Source organism: Siphateles boraxobius, unplaced genomic scaffold, assembly GCF_051911475.1.
Source record: "Siphateles boraxobius isolate OS27281-9 unplaced genomic scaffold, OSU_SipBor_1 3, whole genome shotgun sequence".
NCBI classification, from domain to species: Eukaryota; Metazoa; Chordata; class Actinopteri; order Cypriniformes; family Leuciscidae; genus Siphateles; species Siphateles boraxobius.
Genome location: NW_027508919.1, coordinates 6,572,300 through 6,586,106, shown reverse-complemented (window position 1 = coordinate 6,586,106; position 13,807 = coordinate 6,572,300). Strand labels below are relative to the sequence as shown.

At 36.9% G+C, this 13,807-nt stretch overlaps 1 protein-coding gene across 1 annotated transcript in view; it reads left to right on the top strand.

The window, feature by feature from the left end:
- Nucleotides 1–13,807, top strand: part of ctnna1 (catenin (cadherin-associated protein), alpha 1) — a 157,130-nt gene that overhangs the window by 103,400 nt on the left and 39,923 nt on the right. Inside the window, exons 10-11 of the mRNA XM_077247593.1 lie at nt 12,781–12,873; nt 13,153–13,309. Coding sequence (XP_077103708.1) covers nt 12,781–12,873; nt 13,153–13,309 — 250 coding nt within the window. The remainder of the gene's footprint in view (nt 1–12,780; nt 12,874–13,152; nt 13,310–13,807) is intronic.

Here is a 13,807-nt window from a genome sequence, read left to right as displayed (position 1 = left end):
TGTAAAATATATTACCTGAATGAAATTAACTCGAATGTACCGTCCTGTGGAATCATTCATTCACAGACAGCATACGAAGATGTTCAACTAGATCTTCATCGCTGGCAAAAATATGATGCATTTGCAGATTTGCTTTCACTAGACTAAACTGTACTTCATCCAACGCTGTTGATTTTCTTAAATCTTCCTGTTACGACTCCGAGTGTGAATTGAAAGCGCTTCAGAGGATTCAGTGCGTGCAGGAAACTGAACAGACCATTCAAACTGATTCGCGAACCGATTTAGACAGATCTGTTTGAAGTCTTTGAACAGAATCGACTCAAAAGAGTGATTCATTTGTGAATTGAGCATCGCTCATGCCCATAAAAAAGATGCAGCGCGCTTGGAATAAACTATACATTTAACAGCATGTATTGCATTAAAATAAAGTAACGAGAGGAACTTCGCCCCAACGCAAGGAAGTAAATGTAGCCTACTTTGTAGACGGTTATTACCATAGACAGTAAAAGGTTAATACCCACCTCTGTTGGGCGCAGAGTTACGTCACGGTGCTCTTCTTCTATTGTTTGTTTACACTATATAAAGCACTGGTTTCCTATCGCGCAGTAGGGGGTTTCATTCATGTTAGTGACACCTTGTGTCCCCGACAGGAAAATACCCTGCTGCGCGATCTGTGACAGTTGGCGCGCCGTCAATTATGACACATTGTAATTGCGCGAAAATATAACGATATTCGAAAAAGTTATCTTATGATCGAATTTCGAACGCAGTTCGACTATTCGACTATTCGAAGATCGCGACTCATCCCTAGAGGACATATATGCAAACTCTGACTCTTTCTTGACCTTAGAAATTATTAAAACGTGTTTTCATCTTGTGCAAAAGTACAGTCAAAATGCTGCATCTGTAACGGCATGAGAGGATCATGTGTGTCCGTAAATTTCCCGCTGACATGTTGAAATACTCGAGTCAGATACAAAAATGCACCTTATAGCCTAGTAATAAACACTCCACCTTTGCTAGCAAAATAAAAAAATATTCTCATATAAAATGAAGTAATAAAACAAGCAAATTAATGAGTAAATAATCAAGTTAATAATCCAATAAGTAAGCCCCGCCCCCTCACGATAATATCGTGTATCGCCGATCTCACAGGCTGACGATTGGACAATATGAAAATGGAGCATATTGCCCAACACTAAATGTATTTATTGAACATTGGTGTCTTTATTGGTTTTGTTGCCAAAAATCTTATCTAAAACATCCGTTACTGGTGAGACGACTGTAATACACAGCTTCTCATGGGTTATTTATTTATATAAATTACACCCATATTCCAGCTGTTGAGGGTCAGCTGATGCTTGACCTTGTGTTGTCTGCTTTGTGTGGAAGAGGGGTTTTGAAAAATGTAGGTTATGGGGGAATAGAACTACATTGTCTGGAGTAGCTGGAGCATCTCACTCCTGGTTAGTATCCAATCTGTTGGTAAGGAAATGTATCATTATGCATTAGGGTTTTTTCCAGCATTCATGTAGCTGCCTTCTGTTATAAAAGGAACAGTGGGTTGAAAACGATGTGCCATGTATGGGAATTCCTCTGTTTGCTGATTGGTTTTCATCACTAAGGACGGTCTAATATTTTTGACCGGCATTTGAAGACTTGCCTCGCAGCCAGAGATGATTGAGGAGGGGAATTTATTTTAACCTCTCTTAACTATGGCACTCTTGTCCTTCAACATGGTTAAATAATAACCCCAAACTTTTATTATGCTGAGCACATCCAAGGAGTGTCCCACATATTTGATTAAACATTTTATAAAGCTATGTTTAATTTGTAATAAATTTATACAATTATTAAAATCTATGCATTATTAACTTTAATACAAATGATAACCTTTATAGCACAAACCCACTCAGGGGAGCTTAGCTCTCAGTGAGAGTCTGTTGCTAGGGACCATTGTATCTTTACATTTTCAGCACTATATTACTAAATAGTAAGTCAAAAGTAAGCCTACTGGTACTTAAATTGATACCAAGTCAATACAAAATGTTTACTTATGAAAACTGTATTACTGTATGAAGTAAATGTACACGGATACTATTAAAGCTACAGAAGTTTAGTTAAGAGAAGAGAGTTATTATCTCTTTTGTTGCTTGATTAACATTATTGAAACAGAAGGTATATGATTCTGACACAAAATTGTCAAAATGCCCGTCTCGGTGAGTACCCTCATGAACATTCGCTTATGGCTTACATGAACGTAAACGATGGAGAAAGAAAACGGATTTGTTTCATTATACTGTATCCGTGCATTCGGCTTTAAAGTGACAGCAGCCTAATATTCCTGCTGCGTTCGGTGTCATTAATGTTGATCAAACAACAAAAAGAAAAAATGATAGAAAACATATAAAAATGTATACAGCGAAATGATTGATTCAATTTCTGTACCTGAGTACTGTTAGACTTAATACAGACGTACGTGAAAAACATAAAGCACTGTTTATTTCTTTTTTATCTTTATTTTCTACGCAGATTCACTCCACTACAAAACCACCCCCAATCATTCTAGAAAAATGAATTCTTTCCAAATAGAGCTAATCAAGGCATCTAGAGAAATTGTTTTTAGATTGCAATATGTATTGCAGAAAAACTAAATATTGCTATCTCAGTTTTTGCCAATATCGTGAAGCCCTGATGTTCGCTTTGATCGTACTTGTCAAAGGTTTAATGGATACAGCCAAATTGCTGTCATTTAGGAATAAGATTGCATGGGTTTTGAATCGAGATTTGTGCTGTTTTAGCGATTGAAAATCTACAATTCCAGAATTTTTATTCTCTGAATATCCTGCTTTTATAAATGTGGCCCACGTTCCACAAATAAGTTAGGAAATTTATAATTTAATGCTATTTTTTTCTCCTGCTTTTAGTGTTTAAATACGGATGTGGTTATTGCTGTAGGGATTCCAGTTTAATTTGCAGTACAATGAAGCATCCATGGATACGACAGGGATGGAACTGCAGCCAACACTTCCCTCCCCTCACAATCTTTCTACTCCTGCAGAAGGCATGAAGTCGACACTCTCCAGGGGCTGTAAAAAGTGCCAGCTACATATCGCCTCATCTCTCTCTTTCTCTCGCTCTCAATAGCGTTCTCAGACACCACCATTCATTCAAATAGTTTCTTTTGTATAGGCCTTTACGTTGTAGTGAGTGCTGGTTGTGGAGACCCTGCTGGTAACTTTCATATATCACAAGAGTACTCCACCTTTACCTTTATTTGTTAATTTCCTTTTTTTTTCCCCATTCTGAAAGCCACTTATATTGACTTTGAACTTCTGAGCTTGCAGCTTGGCTCTGCTCTGAGTGTAAGCTCTTGGTCGCAGAAACACAGTGGCGGTTCAGTTTTTATACCGTGAAATGCATCATTCCTGAAGAGGGATAAAAATAGAACCAGCTTAGTTTTATTGCCTCAAGGCCTTGTTCTCAAAGGTTCCTGGCTGCTCAAGGAACACGGATATTGCAGGGACTAAACTACCATGTGTGGCGGAGACTGGAGAGTGGCAGAAATGAGTTAGTGTTGCAGTATAATCAACTTCATAGATTTACTTCAGTCACTTCAAAATAGTTTTTGTTTTCATTTTTACATGCTTATCTTCTATTTTGTCTTACATGCAAAATTGATGTATTGTTAAATGTTAAAAGGACAGTTCACACCAATAAGTAAAATTAGAAAAACTAAACAGTGCCACGAAATTGAAAAGCGGTATTTTAAAACTGCTTTTAACTCTAAACTGTTCATAGTAGATCTGCACGATTAATTAAAATATCTCAATTCAAATGTATACAAAATCTCATTCCTAAATGAAAACGTTTCGGCCATCTAGTAAACCTTTGACAAAATCACAGAGGAACATTCAAATCTGTTTTGGCACTGACACTGACCCAGAGAAAGCTGTTTAGGCTGTCTAGGTATGAAACTGCTTCACAATCATTTCAACCACACAGTATCGTTATTTCCATGTAACAAGAATTCAAATTGCAGAAGTACTGGGATAAAAGTTTATACTTCAGATATAAACACTGATGTCTGCAGAATTGATCAAAATGGTGCAAATCACCTTTTGAAATTAACTTGGCGCATCAAATAGCAATTGTATCGCTTAACATCGTTACACCACTATGGGTTACTTTTAGGTTTGGTGTTTTTTGACTAGGTTACATTTTGAGACAGTATCATTCTTTCAAGAGTTTCGTTCAGTAATGCTGATTCAGCCAGTAATGAAACAAGTGTAGTGAGTTAAATCATTCATTCAAACAGATTATAAATAAATAAATAAACATTTTAAATGCACAACAGCAATTAACATTTTGTCAGAACCTCAAGTAAATTAAATTTTTTGTTTAGATGTGTTTTCAGAATTGTGGAAGAATCGTGAGGTCTCTTTGAAGAAATTTAGTTTAGTTCCTTTATTGTCCACAAGTGGAAATTTGTCTTTGGCTTCACTATACACCACACACAAGGACATCATAAACACAAAAAATATACATAAAATAAAAACAGTAACATTCCCATGCAGCTATACATAGCTTACATATCCACCCCTACTCATATTCATATCTTCTCAGCATTTAAAATTTGAATAGCAGTTGGCACAAATGACATCTGGTACACATTTTTACTCGCCCTAGGTTGTCTTAACCTTCTCCTCGATGGAAGCAACTGTAAGCTAGAGTGTAAGGGATGAGAGGAATCCTTTATAATAACCCATGCTTTTTCTTTAACTTTCAATAAATATATCTCATTCAATTGTCTTTGTGTCTTACCTACGATTGCGCTAGCTACGTTAACCACCCTAGACAATTTCTGCTTGGATTTAACAGTCAGAACTCCATACCACATAGTCATATTAAAAGACATAATACTCTCTACAAGATTCTTATAAACCATTTCTAAAATATTTTTGCTCACACCAAAGTGTTTTAGCCTCCGAATAAGATGCAATCTCTGCATTGCCTTTTTAAATACATGATCCACATTTCCAGCAAAACTCATGTTACTATCTATGAATGTTCCCAGGTATTTGAAACTATTAACTATTTCTATCTGGTATCCATTGAGTGTCATTGGTTGCAACTGTTCAGAGATTTCACATTTGTTTCTGCTAATCACTAATTCCTTAGTTTTGTGCAAATTTATCTCAAGTGCACTTAGTTTGCACCATTTTTGTACGGAATTTACATAATTATGATACAATTTATCTCTTTCGGTTCCACCTTTGTACAAGAGGCCAACAAGTGCCAAATCGTCAGCGTATTTAAGTAGACTAAAATATGAGTTGTGAATTTTAAATTCATTTATGTACAATGAGAATAATAGAGGAGATAATATAGTTCCCTGTGGTACTCCTGTGTTTAAAACAATTGTTTTTGAAACTTTATCATTAAGGAAAACTCTTTGAGGACGGTTCAAAAGAAAATCTCTAATCCACCAGATAAGTCCACCATTCACTCTTAAATCGAGTAATCTCTGCAAAAGAACATCTATCTTAATTGAGTTAAATGCTGAACTAAAATCTATAAATAAAATTCTAGCATAGTTTGTGGTCTGTTGAATATGTTCGGACACTAAATTGCATAAGGTTAAAGTGGCATCATCAGTGCCCCTAGCTGTCTTATAAGCAAACTGCAAGGGGTCTAAATATTTATTTACATCAGTCTTAATATATGTAGTTAACACTCTTTCCATACATTTACCCAAGATAGATGTAAGAGCTATTGGCCTAAAATCCTTTAACTGATTAGCATTAGATATTTTCGGTACTGGAACAATATTTGATAATTTCCATGAACTGGGAACCACCTTATCATTTAACAAGAGCTGAAACAATTTTGTAAGAACACCAGTCAATTGAAAAGCACAATCCTTTAGCACTCTACCCTTTAATCCATCCGGACCAGGTGCTTTATTTGGCTTAATACAAGCGAGACTAGCTGCTATTTCCTGCTCTTTAAGTATAATATTCTCATATGTAGGAATGTCAAGGCATATTCTATCACACTCAATATTACACGTTCCACAATCAAACCTATTAAAAAAAATATTCAAATTTTCTGCAAAAGATACACCTTGTGAATAATACATTGGTTACCTTGTTTCTCTCCCCATCATGGTATTTAGACCCTCCCATGCCTGTTTTGCATTTCCCATATATAACCTACTTTCAACCTTATTCTTAAAATCTAATTTAGCGTTCTTAATTCGACTTCTAAGTTCCTTTCTTTTTTCTCTAAATAGTTCATTATCACCTTTTAAGAAAGCAGCTTTTTTCTCATTTAGACAAATTTTAAGTTCTTTAGTGAGCCACAACCTATTATTTGGATATATTCTAATTGTTTTTGTTTTAACATAATTATTTTCACAAAAACTTAAATAAGATGTAATTGTGTCAGTAATTTCATGTACATTATCACATTCATCAAAGAACAGTTGCCACTCTGTTTCTTCAAAACAGTCTCTAAGCTCCTCTTTACTCTGATCCGTCCACAGTTATATCTCTTTGGTCACCGGTTTCTCTTGTTTCAGCTTGGCTCGATATTTAGGAAGCAAATGTATAATGTTATGATCGGACTTCCCCAGGGGGGGGCGGGCCACAGCCTTATAGCCCTCTGATATGTTGCCAAAACATTTGTCCAAAGTGCGCATAGATCGAGTAGGGCAATCCACATACTGATGAAGTGTAGGCAAATATCCCGACAAGTCACAGGAGTTCATATCCCCAAGAATTAAAATTGGTTGGTCAGAGGAGAGTGCCAAAGCGTTATTATAGCTGTCTGTTATTTTATTTGCGGCTTCCACATTGTCTGGTCCCGTAACATATATTAAATTGACGGTAATCTGTCCAAATTCCCGTGGTAAATAAAATGGTCTAAAAGACACTGATAATAGCTCATAATCTGTGGTACACATTTGTTCATGGATCTTGAAATTTGTTGCCCATCTTTTGTCCACAAAAATACAAAGTCCTCCTCCCACAGACTTGCGAGACTTAACTTCATCTCTGTCGGCTCGAATCATTGTATAGCCATTTAATGAGATATCCTGAAAGTCTTCCTTCAACCAAGTCTCTGTGAAACATAACAAGTGACTTTGCCTAAAGTCACTGTCATACTTGACTTTCACTGCTAATTCATCCATTTTATTCTTTAGGGAACGTACGTTAAACAAAGTGATTACCGGTAAGGGAGGTTTGACGCCTCTTCGTTTGAGCCTTTGACGTATCCCACCTCTCGATCCTCGTTTCTTCTTGGATGGGCGTGTGCATTCTTTTGCCCTGGGATTCCTAATCAATCCTTTACAATCCTCTGGTAAATTCACCTGTAGCCAACAGGGGCGAGACCGGGATAGAAGTAGTAAAAGTTCCTCCCGGTGTAAACGAAGACGCCATTTATGTCCAATCCTGAGCCAGCCGCGATCAAACATGTAGCCAGACATGCCGCTATCCAAACCAAAAACCAGCGAAGCTTCATATTGAGTTAATAAAAAAGTAACTATATTTAAAAACGAGATATAAAAACATAAAACAAACAACAAGCAACTAAACATGTGAAGCGTGTGAAGCGAAGCACAAATTTATCCAGAATCGTGAAGCTCTAGTTCATATTTAAAATTTGACCCCATTTGCAGCCAATATTTTGAAGGGGTTACCGCACAATCTGATCATTACATTGCCTAAAGATCTAAAACAAGCGAAACTGATCGTGTGATTATGATAGACATATTGAGTTGAACGACACCTTAAAAGGCATATTAGTGCAATAAATATACGTTTAATGCGGAGACAAAATATATTGAGGCACCAAACTCATTACGTGTGCCATGCAAATGAAAATATATATTCTAAATATAAAGAATGATTTTTGTTTTTTTGGAACCTAAATAAATTGCTGTTGTCATGATCTTGCTTGTTGTTTAGCTGCAAATGAGACCTGTAGAACTCATCAGTGAAGTTGTTCTTCAGGTCTTCATTTTGAGCTTTCGCAACACCGATCTGTGCATCCGTTCTGCTGTGTACTGTATGTGTACAAGCTCACCTCTCCATTGACCTAGCGGTGCCACAGAACGGTGAAATTCCAGCTGCACTGACAGGATTTTGCTGTTAGAAAGAAATACTTCCGGAAGAGGGTTCAGTACTTGAATGAAAATTACTTTACTTTAAAGGTGCAGTGTGTGCTTTTTAGCGGCATCTAGTGGTGAGGTTACGAATTGCAACCAACAAAAGTTACGGTGGCCGACAGGAAAATGTCATCGTCTGAGACAGCAGAGAGTCAGTTCAGCAATGAGGTTTCTTTACAAGGATAAATTAAGAAAACGTTTACTTAATTATTCAGTAAAACTATGTTATTGCGAATATTACTGTTACTTGTTCATCATTGTGACAGTGTTTTATTCGCTGAACTAAGCTTGCTTCCTTGCACGAAGAGCAACATAGTAACGAAACGCATTTGTCTGTTTAGGGCTACTGTAGAAACATGTCGGCACATTTCAATGTAAGGGGACCCGCGGGGTATGTAGATACAAATATAACGGTTCATTAAGTAAGGTCTTTATACACCACTGAAAACTTATTTTTCAAGGTAGTGACGAAACGCGATCTGTAGCGTTGTTTGTTCGCTGTCGGTTACGGTAGAAACATGACGGCACAATATATCGACCTCAATAGAAGGGGGTGCCCGCGGTTATGGAGATATAAATGTCTCTTTCTAAGGTAATAAAAACAACATCTTTATACACCACTGAAAACATAGTTATGGATCTTATATTGCATTTCTGTCAATAGATCCTCAGAAATATTACACAATGCAGCTTTAAAATTATGCAGAGCTTCAAGTTTTTGATTGACATTTTGATTGTTGCAGGTCAAGCTAGTTAGTGTTAGACTTTCTTAAATCAGAGATGCTATTAAAATGCATTTGTCATAACACTCTCATTGGTTTGAGTTTCATAAAGAGTGGAAACTAGTCTATGGCTTATCACAGAATGAGGCAGACAGTAGGGATGGGTAAAAAATGTCGATTTTAATTGATTCTCATTTTTACGAATTTATATCTATTCTTAAATCCCAAGAATTGATTAGGCTAGTCATCCTGTTTCCAGTTGTTGAATGAATGGAACATTGTAGCGCAAATCCCATCCAATAAATCGCAACAATCTTTGTGTTTTGTTACTTTTGATATGAAACAGTCACAGATTTCAAATTTCGTCCATTTTCTTACATAACTTTTTGGAGCTGTGGCGTGAGATCGCTCTAGCTCAGCTCAAGAGAAGCGGAACGCACATTATCTTTTCTCCCGACTTAATAATACCAGTTACAGTGTAAAATAAATATGAATGAGCAACTGAACGTGTTGAAAGATAGAGTACAACTTATCGAAATCCGTATCATGTTACATGGAATCGCTCAATCAGTGTTTCAACAGTGAAAAGACGTCAGTAAAACAGCTTGTAAATGTCATGTGACGTCACATTTACTTCAGAAAAAAAAATATCCAGTGACCATGAACTCGTTAGTCAGCTAGAAAAATTAACTCTAGAGAGGAGAATTTTGCTAAATGTATGCACCATATAACATATTCATTATTTGTTCTTCAAAATTGAATCTATGTTTGAATAAATCTGGCAAGTTTTTATAACAGCCACCATTTAAATTTTTATTTTTCATATTACTTTATTATAAAAATTAAAGTAATTTAAGTGTTTGTATACAAATCAGTTAATTATAGTAGGCTAATGAAGCCTAGTAGGCTACAACCGACTCCAATAGTTTACAGCATTAGTTAAGAATTTTTTTTTCCTTGAGAAAATTTGCCATGTATTGTAGCCTACCTGATATCCAAAATAATCAATATTGAATCGAAATCGAATCGAATTGCAAGCTTGTGAATCGAAATAAAATGGAATTGTGAAATTTGTGTCAATACCCAGCCGATAGCATACAGTATATCATTTTGAAGTTTTCTATACTGTAATTAATGCTATGTCAATTAGCATTTCATTATGAATGTACTGTATTCTTATGAAAATACCTAAGATGGCTTGAAGAACACCGATAACTCATATAGGGTCACAGTCGTCTGTTTGTCTTCAGATTTAATAAGTCAAAGCGTTTCCATCTTTTTATTCCGCTGTATTCGGGATTTCCAAAAACGTCAAAAGTTATATTATGTGATATATTTTCACATCATTGTTCTCAAAAATCTTGTGAACAAATATTCAGTTTTGTGGCCTTGTTTCAGTGACTTTTTTTTTTCATTAACCACGCATAAACGTAATTTTCTCAACTACAAACTTTAACATGCATTCTGCTCATATATGATGGTAGCAGTGTTTGGGCTGAATACAGTCAGTGTAATCAGACTTTTGCCATGAAAATTTTAAAAGTAAAAGAAAAAAAACACATGTCAGGACAAGTCAAAACACCCGAAAGGCCCATAAACCACCTTTGTTTGTGAATCTTGTCAGAGCAAATTATATAGAACATTTTGCTCAACTTATTAATTTACTTCAGTGATAATGTGCCAACACCAACACAAGATAATTGTGGACATTAATGTAGCAAAACATGAACAATGGTTGGGCATGGACACTGTAGATTTGATAATCGTTCCCTCACCTCATCATGCCTTTGTTTTTCCTTCCTCTCACCCGGCATGCCCCTGTTTCTATGAGTCAGTACAGTAAGGATTGAGCTTATATACACCACTCTGGAACTTACAACTTCCTTGTAAGACATGTTGCTTATGTTTAAAAATGGAACGTATACCTCATGCTTACACATGGTCCAATCCACTTTCCATATCAAGAAACTTCCCTCCAGTGTATACATTTGTGGGACATTGCATCAGTTGAAACATTACTTTCCTTGTAAAGAATATGCCAACTGTACACATTTGAAGTATCATCATCAGTGGAACATCTCTGCTCAGTGAACATGTTACATTGCACACATACCTCTTAGCAAAATATAGCTCAGCCCATATCTCTGCTCAGCACACATGTGCAAACATAATAAATTCACAAAATACATTATGAAATTATATAATAATAATTATGAAACTATGAAAATTAATAAATAAATATTATACTAAAAATAACATTAAACAATACAATTTTCAGACACCATATGAAACGGTCATGACTGTATTAAAATTTTATAAAAACTTTGCTACTGCAGCTATGTTGATCACTATTAATCTGTCCACACATCCATGCAGAAAAAAATCATGAATCCTTTGACAGAATTTAGTCTTTAATATACTTGTTAACATGAGATGTTATTGTTATTTGGATAGTTTTGCTACATGGATTACTACATGGGTAGCCCTTAACCAATGACATCCTTCATACTGACTGCTGAAACTTGAACTAGATTTTTCTCAAAATTGACTGCTGACTCCATCTTAATTTGTTTTGTCTGATTCCAACATTTTTGAAAATTGGCTCAGTCTGACTCATTTGCCAGCACGAGTCACATATTTCCATCAGATGATTGTCAAGCTGAGTGTGTTTCATGGTGACCGTATTAATCAAGGTATGCTTCAGATTCTCGCTTGGCCATGGGAGACCCCCTTGCCCCAGGTACTGTGGAATCTAGTCGGATGAGATTTTAGCCACTAAACACTATTGCACATAAGGAAGTGCTACTTGTTCAAACTGTTGGCATGTATGCATGGTTTTTAATGCTTGACTAGTGTTTTTGCTAATGGCACCCTGCTGCTCGAGAGATTCCCAGTATGGTGCTTAAGGGAGGGAGAGAGAGCGACTGTGGTACTCCTTTAGTCAGTGGGGCGTTTTCTGTGACTACGCTGAGCTCTGTTCACATTTACAGTTGGGTCCTGGCTTTCCCATTCCTGGCACAGCCAATTCTCGCATATTACGATAAGGTAGAGTAACTCCAAGCAGCCCCACTAAACAAATATGAGTGAAACTTTTTGGGAACATTTAATTAAAACGACTCTCGCCTTAAGTAATGAAGCTACTCTACTACGTGCTGTGCTTATCTCACTTTATACTGGTGCTTGCACAGCCAGAGCTAGGCAGCGGAACCCTAAAAATCTAAAAATTTTGCCCGCAAATAACATCTGTTTGCAGAGAATGTTGGTAAGGAGGTAGACTTGTGGGTCAAAATTACAATTTACTCTATTACACTATTAACAGTCAGTGGGTTTGCTTATATCAGCACTCCGGATTTCAGCGGGCTTGTGGAGTTTCTGAAAGTGTCAGGAATATTTGCGTCTCTCACGTTCCTGAGGTAACAGCATCCTGGCAGACTGCTGATTTAATCATCTCCAGGAACCACTCCCTGATGCTATCAGCCATCATCTTGTGAATTATATGAAATATATTCCCCATGTGGAGAGACGACCAGACCTCAATTTCAGGCTTTGCCAAATCACAAAGGAACATTAAAATCTGTTTTGGCACTGGCACTGACCCAGAGAAAGCAGTTTAGGCTATCTAGGTATGAAACTGCTTCAAAAACAATCATTTCAAACACACAGTATCGTTATTTCCATGTAAGAAGAATTCAGATCACAGCCTTAATCTTCTGGGGTGCTTTTTTCCTGCTGTATTATTTTACCATTTTATCAAATAATCAGATCAACAGCTGACAGCAGGTGTGTTTTAAATTAAAACTGTTTGTTTGAGGGAGGAAAACTTTTTTTCTTCCGTTTGCTGTTCATTTATCATGTCATAAAAAGCTGCATTATTTTCTATTGTAGGTAGCTAACCTGGCATGCTCCATCTCCAACAACGAGGAGGGAGTGAAGTTGGTGCGGATGGCCGCTTCCCAGCTGGAAATACTGTGCCCTCAGGTATGGCAGCATTTCGCCAAGGCCCCTGTAGCACGTCTAGTTCCCCCTTACTCAACTGCTTCGACATCTTTTTAATGCGAGCTCCAATGACTCTTCCTTCATCCTGAGGCTTTGACCTCATATATCTTTCAATCCAAATGAACATGGCTTAATCTCGGTCATAATCTTAAACAATTGTACTGTTTTCTCGAAGGTGGAAGAGGGCTCAGATAATCAATCTGCATATGTGCAGCCATGTTTGTTAAATCCGGATTAATGTGATGTTTATGGTAATTGCAGGTGATTAATGCAGCCTTGGCCCTGGCAGCCAAGCCTAACAGCAAGGTTGCCCAAGATAATATGGATTTGTTTAAAGACCAGTGGGAGAAACAGGTGCGAGTGCTTACTGACGCAGTGGATGACATCACTTCCATTGACGACTTCCTCTGTGTGTCTGGTAAGCCCACGTTAAAAAGTGTAGCGCTAGATCTTGGCTCTTAGACATTGTGTTAAATGGTTAGTTCACTTAAAAATGACAATTCTTTCATCATTTACTCGCCCTCATGTCATTCCAACCTCATAAGACTATTGTTCATCTTCAAGAAACAAATTAAGGTCTTTTAATGTAATTGAGAGATTTCTGTCCATGCATTGACATTCCACGCAACTACTGCTTTGACGGTTCAAAAAGTTTATAGAGAGATCGTAAAATGAATCCATATGATTTAAATCTGTTCTCGTGCGTCAAGCAAATACACAACTTGTATGATTTGCTGACCAATGTTTGTGTGTAGTGCTGCACGATTAATCAAATCGCAGACCCATCGCGATGACAGGCCTATGCGGTTATGACACAAAAGGTATGGTCACCTTGTGACTTTTTCCGGTGTGCAGTGCGGAGAACAGGTGAAGATGGATGCTGAGAAGACGGACACGGAACTGGTGGCCAGAAAAA